At 50.3% G+C, this 10000-nt stretch overlaps 1 protein-coding gene across 1 annotated transcript in view; it reads right to left on the bottom strand.

Moving 5' to 3' along the window:
* slit1a (slit homolog 1a) overlaps positions 1–10000 on the bottom strand; it is a gene marked incomplete at its 5' end in the record, with an annotated part of 105275 nt that overhangs the window by 12426 nt on the left and 82849 nt on the right. The window contains 10 exons of the mRNA XM_080848878.1: positions 88–159; positions 299–367; positions 2507–2639; positions 3228–3394; positions 3767–3910; positions 4043–4186; positions 4284–4358; positions 5097–5241; positions 8345–8368; positions 9450–9613. Coding sequence (XP_080705004.1) covers positions 88–159; positions 299–367; positions 2507–2639; positions 3228–3394; positions 3767–3910; positions 4043–4186; positions 4284–4358; positions 5097–5241; positions 8345–8368; positions 9450–9613 — 1137 coding nt within the window. The remainder of the gene's footprint in view (positions 1–87; positions 160–298; positions 368–2506; positions 2640–3227; positions 3395–3766; positions 3911–4042; positions 4187–4283; positions 4359–5096; positions 5242–8344; positions 8369–9449; positions 9614–10000) is intronic.

Raw genomic sequence — 10000 nt, 5'->3', positions numbered from 1 at the left:
AAAAAATGTTGGTCAGACTGAGGGAGAGGGAGAGAGAGAGAGATGGAGAGAGGGAAAGAGAGAGAGAAGCTGACTATATCCACGTACAGGGTAGTGAGTTGGCTCATGTTGGCAAAAGAGGAGTTGGTCAGAGAGTTGATCTTGTTGTTGCTCAAGTCCCTAAAACAAACAGAAAGGTAGACACGTTCAACAACACTGTAAATCAAAGTTTCTTTGTAGATATGTGTAATTTGGTAATATACTTAATCCTTCGAGCTAAGTGATTTCTGTCTATGAGATGCGTTCTCAGGACCCTTACACAAGCTGGAGGTATTTGAAGGTGGAGAGCTCCTTGGGCACCACACTGAACTGGTTCCCATCCAAGTACCTGTGGAGAATCAGCCCCAGTTAGAAACACTCACAGGCAGCTTCACCCAACACACATTAATCTTTCTTACTATCTGTCTTTCATTCTGATATCTAAGAATCAGCCCCAGTTAGAAAACACACACAGGTAGCTTCATCCAACTTCATCCAACTCACATTCCTTTGTCTTACTATTCCGATATCTAAGATTCAGAGAATGGATGTCCTCTTTTCTATCTTTTATATGTGAGTATATCTGTGCGTGAGTGTTTTTTTTTTTTACATTTTCATTGCCGTGGCGACCTAGTTGACCCACACCACCTCTCCCACAAAGGAACGGCCTGTGGGGCTCCTCCCTCTCCGCCTCCAGGGGTGTGTATGTGTGTGTGTGTGTGTGTGTGTGTGTGTGTGTGTGTGTGTGTGTGTGTGTGTGTGTGTGTGTGGGGGGGGGTGCAGTGAGGGGGAGCGGTGGGGGTGTGTGACATGCCTCGCTGTGGCCCTGTGGAGGGGAGGCAGGGATTCGTGACTCCTAGAAAAGGCCCAGAGGTCATCCCACTGCATACCCTTGACAACTGCCAGTGAAATAGCTGTAGTGTCACTTACTTACGCTTAGGGGAAGGAGGCGGGAAGTGTGTGTGTGTGTGTGTGTGTGTGTGTGTGTGTGTGTGTGTGTGTGTGTGTGTGTGTGTGTGAGGAATGTGTCAGTCGGCTGTCTGATTAGGACGAGTCTTGTTCCTCTGCCCCACTGTGAGGTCAGCACACCCCCCTGCCCACAAACACACACACCCTTTGTGTGTGTTGCTTTAGTAGATTCTCTCTATATATATATATGTGTGTGTGTGTCTTGTGTGTGTCTTGTGTGTGTGCATGTGACTCACTGCAGGGCTTCCATTTAGCAAGGTTGACCCTGTCACCTCTACCCACTCCTCCCAAACCTCTGGCTACTTATTGTTCTGGGAGCTGGCCTGAGGCCTTGTGTGTGTGTGACACTTTAGCTGTGTGTGTGTGTTTGTGTGTGTGTGTGTGTGCATGTCTCTGAGTGTGTGTGTGTGTGTCTGAGTGTGTTTGTGTGTGTGTGTCTATGTGTGTGCATGTCTCTGAGTGTGTGTGTGTGTCTATGTGTGTGCATGTCTCCGAGTGTGTGAGTGTGTCTATGGAGAGTGATAATGATTGGGTATTGCAGCCCCAGCCCTGCCGGATGCTCTGATGAAAGCGGTGGGGCACACCTGGCCGCAGGTAAGAGGCGAGCAGGAGCAGCTGCAGGCTGCGGGGGTGAAAGACATGCCTGTCTGCCCCTCCTCCCCCCCAGCCTCCCCCCAGGACCAGGCCTTTCAGCCTCTCAGGGACACAACTCAACTCCGCTCAGCTGACTCACTCCCTATGTATGTGAGAGCGTGTGAAACCACAACAAGGTGATGTGGGGGGGGGCGGAGAAAGTTCCAGAGCACACACCACCATTTGCTAAAGAGGCACCCACTCATTAAAGTGTACTTTTGCTCAGGCCTTGTTATGTGGACAATCCAACCGCTCCAGACCTACCCGACCACCACCTCAACCACAACAAAACTCCCATAACCCACCCACTCCCCACACACACACCCACACACTCCTGCCTGGTTCTGGGCATGGAAACAGAGATGACGTCATGGACATCTCCTGGAGTGTGTCGAAGCAATACTTAGTGGTGATGGGTAACAGCGCCAGAGTGCTGTTATTTGTCCTTTCTTTGGAGTTGTTGTGCATTTATTTAGCTAAAACCAATCCAAGAGCTTCTGTCCTCAAGGAGGTATTGCTAAACCCTCACCACATGTAATACCAATACGAGACCTGAAATATTCATTCTAAATTTCCATTTAGACCGCCTCAGGCGATGTTCCACAAGAAGGCGCTTGGGCTCTATTTACACACCATTCCAAACTAAGAGACCTTCACGTGTTTTCAAACCCTGAGCACGGGTAGCACCGAGCGTTAGCATGCGGGGATGTCTCTGAGACATGAGATCCTGTGCGTCACTCACAGCTCGGGTAGCACCTAGCGTTAGCATGCAGGGATGTCTCTGAGACATGAGATCCTGTGCGGCACTCACAGCTCAGGTAGAACCTAGCGTTAGCATGCGGGGATGTCTCTGAGACATGAGATCCTCTGAGACATGGGCACTCACAGCTCGGTGACGTTGCGGGGGATGCCCTTGGGCAGGGAGCCCAGATGCTTGTTGCTGCAGCGCACCACCGTCTCCAGGCAGGTACACTCGCTTGGGCACTGCGGGCGCGGGATGCAGCTGGTATCCTCTTGGCCTGCCACAGGAGACACACAGGGATGATCGTGAGACACGGGGAAAGAGACAAAGGAGAACATGAGAAAAATGGAGAGGGATGAGGATAAAAAAAACAGAGAACAAAAGCAGAGGGATGGAGGACAAAGTGTGAGGGAGACAAAAGAACACGATGAAAGCCAGCAGAGAGGTGGAACGAGAGAAACAAAAGCCGAAGGGTAGAGAAGCGGCGAGACAGAGACAAGAAGAGACGAGACGAGAAGAAGAGAGAGATAAAGGGAGACAGATGGAGAGAGCCGTCAGCCTACCACTGACAGCTTATTGATTCCAGGGGACAAAACAAATGGCTGGGCAGGAGCCGCGCTGCACTGCGCTTTTGTTTTCCTGGCTCCTAGCAAGCGCACAGCGCAGCCCGCTAATCAATACCATCGCTACACTTCTATCGACTCCACACTCGCGCTGGAGGCACTGCAACACCAAGCAGGCCGACAACGACAACAAGCGTTTGACAAAGCTGCTTGGCTGCACTTCTCAGCTACAAGGCAAAAGAAGAGGGAATGTTGGTATACTATAACAGTGAGGGGGGAGGGGGGTTGGGTTTAGCTCTTACCCTCCTCGCAGCGGAAGTCTGGAAATGCCACATCCTGCAGCGGGATCTCCTTCAGGAAAGCTGGCCGCTGGCATCGTGGGTTGCCCGTGACGATTTTGCGGCTGCGGAGCCAGTCGCCCAGCCATGCCAGCCGGCAGTCACAGTTGAAGGAATTGGCCAGCAGGTTCCTGGAACGGAAAAACAGTTAGAAAATAACAGCGGAATGCTCAGGGCGTGGGGAAGATGGAATCTTTTTTAAATACACGTTACATTTTTTCTACCTGGAAATGATAAATACTAGATCTAGTCTACCATGTCAGTTATAGGCAGTTATATTCATATCTACTAGTATTGAGACTGATATTGTAAAATGACATGGGTCAAGTTATTCTGTCTCATACCACATATATACCACATAAATCATATTAATTCTGTGACAAAACTGTGCGGAAATGTTTCTTTACATTTTTCATCATGATCACATCACCAAGTCCATTTTTACAAGAACAACAGAAAAAATGGTGTACAGGATGTACGTGAAAGTCAGGTAAAGTTCGTACAGAGTGGAGAGTGTCTGCAAGGTGTCGAAGGCACCAGGGGTGATGGTGGTCAGCTGGTTGTCATAGAGAGACAACAGGCGCACATTGTAGAGCCCCGTGAAGCTGTTGTTGTGGATACAGCTGATCCGATTGTTCCGGAGCATTCTGTTAAGAAAAAAAGGGAGAGGAGACGGAGAGAGTGTGTGAGAGAAACACGAGAGACACATGAGACAGACGCTGCTGTCAGTATCAGAGCTGGGTATGATGATGTACGTGAGTGGATGGCCCCTGACTCACAGCATACGGAGGCCCTCCAGGCCTTTGAACATGCCGCTGCGCACCCCGTCCAGCTGGTTGGCAGTCAGGTGCAGCTCGATGACAGACAAGGCCCCTTCAAAAGCTCCGTCCTCGATCTCGGTGATCTTGTTGTTACTGAAGTTTCTGTGGCACAGCAGAGATTCCCATCAACACCAAAGGCAAACCACATACAGCGGGCTCCCAGAACTGGTCATAATATGCTTTGATGTATCAAGCTTACATTTTCTTGAGCTGCGCGAGAGTCTTGAACACACCAGTGGCCTCCAGTGTGGTGATCTCATTATTGTTGAGACGCCTGTGGCAGGGGAGAGAAATAAACAAGGTCAGGTGGGGGGAGAGGGACAGGGAGAGAGAGAGAGAGTAAGAGAGAGAGAGAGAGGGAGAGAGAGAGAGAGAAAGAGAGGGAGAGAGAGAGAGAGAGAGTGAGAGAGAGAAGGACGCCCTGACAGAGGAGGAGACATAGCAGGTTAGTCTTTCCATCAGCAGGGGAGAAAGAAACACAAATCTCAGATGTGTTCTTAGCTAATAAGAAACCAAAAACACAGGCCTGTCTGATGCGTTCTTAGCTAATAAGTAAAAACCAAAAACACAGGCCTGTCTGATGCGTTCTTAGCTAATAAGTAAAAACCAAAAACACAGGCCTGTCTGATGCGTTCTTAGCTAATAAGTAAAAACCAAAAACACAGGCCTGTCTGATGCGTTCTTAGCTAATAATAACCCAAAAACACAGGCCTGTCTGATGCGTTCTTAGCTAATAATAACCCAAAAACACAGGCCTGACGGATGAGTTCTTAGCTAATAATAACCCAAAAACACAGGCCTGACTGGATGGCGCATTTTCATTTGTGCATTTTGCGGTTTGAAAAAGGAATCACCATTACCTACTGGCAAGCTTTTAACCAAAAGGTAAAACAATGTCAATTGGAAAAATAGATAAATCCATCATCGACCACAATGAGCGGATGAGGAGAGGAAGATTACAGGAGATGAGAGGAGAGGAAAGGAAGGGAACGGAGAGAATAAAAAATCTCACAGCTCGGTGGTGGAGGCGGGGATGTGCTCAGGGACTTTGGTCAGGCGCAGGTTGGAGCAGTCCACAACGTTGGACTCGCAGCGGCACTTGGGCGGGCACACAGGCTCGTTGTTGCACTCGTTGTTCAGGCGGCTGTCCTCGGTGCCTGTAAAGCATGGGAAAGGCCAGCGTTATGACAACCCTGGCCCACATTTGAATTTGCATTCAAACGAGTGCCTGGTGGATACGTGTGTGTGTGTGTGTGTGTGTGTGTGTGTGTGTGTGTGTGTGTGTGTGTGTGTGTGTGTGTGTGTGTGTGTGAGTGCCTGGTGTATACACGGACCGCTGCAGTACGTGCTGTTGGGTGGGACGCACAACCACTGCCATAACTCTTTCTCTTCTTTTTTCGAACAGAGCCATAAACGCAACTTCCATTCGATGAAAGACAAGACGAGGAGAAAGAAAAACAGCGAGAGTCACAAAGCGGTCCGCAGGGCTGGAAGCAGCAGTGATGGATCGACTCAAACCCTAATCCTCTCCAAAACCTCTCCAAAACCTACTCACAACTCATAATGGCATGTCAGCCTGTCTATTCAAGCGGCCATTTCTCAGCCCAGTGTGATCTCTCTGTTTGCTAGTGATGACCCAAAGGTGAGCACACACACATTCCCTGCCAAAACTAAGACAGAGTGGCGGCTGGGTGTGTGTGTGTATGTGTGTGTACCTGGTAATCATTAAATGCATGTCTGTCTGGGTGATATTTCACAGACGGAGACAGCCTGGTGAGAAAGGGGCTCCTGGGAGGGGGCGGGAGGTGCTCACTCGCACAGGTAGATGAGGGGAAACTGTCTGTCAGATCAATTTGGCAGTTTGGGCCGGGGGGAGTGGAGCGGGGGCGTGCCGGACGGTCTGAGGTAGAGGGGAACAGGAGATGCGGCTCACAGCTGGAGAGTTGCTCCTCGTCCCAGTGGAGAGAGGTAGAGGTAGAGGAGAGGAGAGGAGAGGAGAGGTGGAGAAGAGGAGAGGTGGAGGAGAGGAGAAAAGAGGAGGAGAGATCGCTGTCCTCAGAGAACGGGAACACGGCTGAGAGACTTGAGCCCTCTCCGCTCACCGTTTCTCTGGACTAAGAATAGACACCATGTGCCAAAGTGCTTGAAGGCCGTTATATAATCGGCATTCAATAATTGAACGCGCGGTAACTACTTGAAGCCACTTTAGAGTTGGGCAGTGTCAGTGTGTGTGTGTGTGTGTGTGTGTGTGTGTGTGTGTGTGTGTGTGTGTTTGTACGAGTGTGCGTGCGTGTGTGTATCCTTACATTTCACTATGTATATTGACAGTGTGTTCACGCTTCATGTTTTAACAGTCGGCGTGTTTCTCCATATGCGCACAAGTGTGTGCTCATGTTTTCTGTTTGTGTGTGTGTGTGTGCGTGCCAAGCTACATCATGGTCCTCAATGAAGACATGGGCCACTTCACCAGGTCCAATTCTATACACACGCCTGGATCAGTGTGATGTGCTGCCTAGATAAGTCCTTCTCTCACTGGTTCTCCCTAAGGTCTGCCAGCCAGCATCAGGCAGGGAGTGAGCGCTGGTTCGGACTCAGACAGGCCCGCCAGCCTGTTATCGGAAATTGAGTCTGACACACTTTTCCTCTTCCACGTCACTCCGAGACATCCGCTCCCTTTCGGGGGGGAGTTCAAACACACTAATAATCTTCATTACCAACTGTTGTGACTGAGAGTGAGTTTCGGAAATGCCATTTCCTGGTGTTAAAAAAGAGAGAGAGAGAGAGGGGAGAGAGAAAGAGAGGGAGAGAGTGAGAGCAAGGAAGAAAAATGCACAAGAGGAACCAATAAAGTTCTGGAGAAGGCTTTGATTTTCTGGGGCGGCCAGGGAGCGGTTAGTTCCTTTCACTCGATTCATCACTCACGCCCCGTGCCCGTCTCCACAGGGCACTCGCCTCGCTCCTCAGAGGAGGGTGAGTCACAGTTGGCAGAACATTGCTGATAGCAGACGCATATCTCCGAGACAGGACACACACACACACACACAAACACACACACACACACACACACACACACACACACACACACACACACACACAGGACATTTCAGCTGTCCTGCGGCTGTTTATGTCTCATGATTCACTGAGAGGGAGAGGAAGTCTGAGTGAGGGTGAGTGAGGGAGTGAGACAGTAGAAAAAGAAAAGGAGAGAAAGGTTTTTTTTTTGCCGTAACTTTTTTCCCCCTTCCGATGTTGAGAGTTTCGAGTTTAACAGTGAGAAGCCCTCTTAACCACAAGTCTGTCTGAGTTTGTCGTAAGAACGGCACTGTTGCACAAAATCAAACACTGTCTTGCAGGACTTGGCCGAGTGTGTCTCGAGTTTTCATTAGAGAACAGCTTACGCATAAATCAAGCATTCCCTTTCATCTTTCCAGTGCTTAAGTTTCCATTAGAGCCTCTTGCCAATGTCAGCTCCTTATTTCATTCACTTGACTCTAGTTATTTTCTTGGGAGTGCTCTTGTTAAGAGATCCGGAAACATCTCCAGATCGGAATCTCGGTCCTCTGGTGTGCTTTATTTTTCTTTTACTGTAGGAGAGAGTGGGGGGGGGGGGGGAGACAGAGGAAGAGAGAGGGTAGAGAGAGAGACAGAAAGAGAGAGAGAGGGGGGGAGAGTCAGAGGAAGAGAGAGGGTAGAGAGAGAGACAGAAAGAGAGAGAGAGGGGGGGAGAGAGAGAGGAAGAGAGAGGGTAGAGAGAGAGAGAGAGAGAGAGAGGGTTCACCCCACACAAGCCTGTCTGAGTGAATGGCTTGACTTCCTCTCTGGGCCTTATCTGGAGAACGGCAGTTAAACAAACACACAGAGAGAGCTGGAGAGGGAGAGGGAGATAGAGAGAGAGGGAGAGAGAGAGAGGAGAGGGAGAAGATTCTGGACTGGCGTGAAGTGGTGAGGATGAGAAAAGACAAAAAAGAGAGGAGCCGCTTTCATCAATTCCTAATTGCTCCCCATTAACCAGGCTGTGGGGATTTACCTCATCTGTTCCCCTAATGCCAAAAAAGCCCTCTACAGACGGAGATCTCCTCGCCTGGCTCGCGGCTGCGGACCGTAAATGCTCCGTGGTAAAAACGATTGAGGAGGACACAGAGAGAGAGAGAAAGGACAGGAGGTTGGATGAAGAGCCGGGGTTAGAAAAGAGGAGGCAAACAGGAAGTCAAGGAGGCAGGAGAGGAAGAGGATCATGGGAAGCGCACGGAAGCCACTCACCTGGGATGACGTACTGCTCTTTGGCTGTGATGGGGGGAAGAGAAAGCAGTGACATCAGTTAAGGCAGTCAACAGGCAGCAGCATTAGACCCAATCAGACACAGGCTTTTGCTCTTTTGATTTTGTTTTTGTCTTTGTCTTTTGAAGGAATGGGGGATAATTTTGTTTTCTATTCTTTTGTTCCAATTGCATGATGGGAGGGGGGGTTCTGTCGACCTGCCATCCCTGACCGATGCTGGGAAACCTGGGCAGCAGGGGGTGGAGGGGTGGCAATGGGGGGGGGGGGGTGGTTAGGTGGAGGATAGGGTTCCGTTCTCCCCTCTGCTCTCTCTGGCCGACTCCCCAGCCCGGATGGGGCAAGAGGGGGAGACTCTGCCAGTGTTTACTGGGATGCCCGCTCTTGGACGGGATCAGCGCGAACGCTGGTTGTAAAACAAGCGCTGATGAGTGAGAACCGCAAACAGTGGCCGCTGCCAGGCTGCTAAGCCATGCGCACACACACACACACACACACACACACACAGACAATAAAAGTGAGTCAAGCCTGACCGGGCCAGGGGAGCGGCGAGCGGGCAGGGTGGGGAGCGAAACCCAATCAGGGGCACAGGGGGGATGAGGTCAGCGTTTGGGTGATTCCTCTGCTTCATGTGAAGCCAGACACAATGTGTTAATGTGCTAATAAAAGAAAGCAAATGAGGACAGACTGGGGAAGGGAGAAGCCGATCCACATAACGCAAATCAAATAATCCAGACGAGAAACTTCAACTGGGTGGTGGTGTGGCCAATACAACCAACCAAATGGCACCACTGGCATGTCCACAGCGCAAGACAGAGGGCTAGGGTGCACCCCCACCCCCCTCGCCCACGCTGTGGAGTCAGTGATCAATGCCAGCCGGGCACCAAATGAATGACGCTAAGGGAAGCTTAGATGTGGCCAGCAATGAGTACAGACAGTTTATGTGACAGCAAGATGGAGGCAAACATGGAGAAAGATGAGAGCGAGAGAGGTAGGGAGGGAGGGATAGAGAGCGAGTGAGAGAGAGAGAGAGGGAGGAGGAAGACTGTAGACAGAGGGATGGAGGAGGCAGGGGCTCGCTTGGGCTCACCGGAGCAGCGGAACTTCTTGCTCTTGATCTGGCCAATGCGCTTGTTGGCCAGGCGCCGAGGACTGGCACAGCGGGCACCGCTGGTCTCGATGGGGTTGGCGCGCAGGTAGTCAGCCAGCCACTTCAGGTTACAGTCACAGATGAACGGGTTCTGGGCAAGGTGACTGAGAGGGACAGAGGAGACAATCCTGCCTTAGAAAATAAGCTCATGTCCATCAAATTAGATGGAATCAGAGTAACCAGGACAACGTCTAACTTTATAAGGTGGCCTCAATATTAACAAAGCCACAAGGTGGCCCAGGAAATGATATAGGCATAACGTACACCCGCTGGCATTTTTATTGGTGGTAATCAAGAAGTCCCACCCTCCCTCAACTCACTTGCTTCAGATGAACTGTCACTGTGATTTATAAACACACACACACACACACACACACACACACACACACACACACACACACACTACCACATTAAATAACAGTGTGCTGGTTCCAACTGGGACACTGTTCAGAAATAATTCCCTACGGCAACCTCTAGTTGAGTTTCGTATT

The sequence above is a fragment of the Sprattus sprattus genome (genome assembly GCF_963457725.1).
Source record: "Sprattus sprattus genome assembly, chromosome: 12".
Lineage (NCBI taxonomy): Eukaryota > Metazoa > Chordata > Actinopteri > Clupeiformes > Clupeidae > Sprattus > Sprattus sprattus.
Note: the sequence above shows the minus strand (reverse complement) of the source record. Positions and strands in the feature narration are given on the sequence as shown.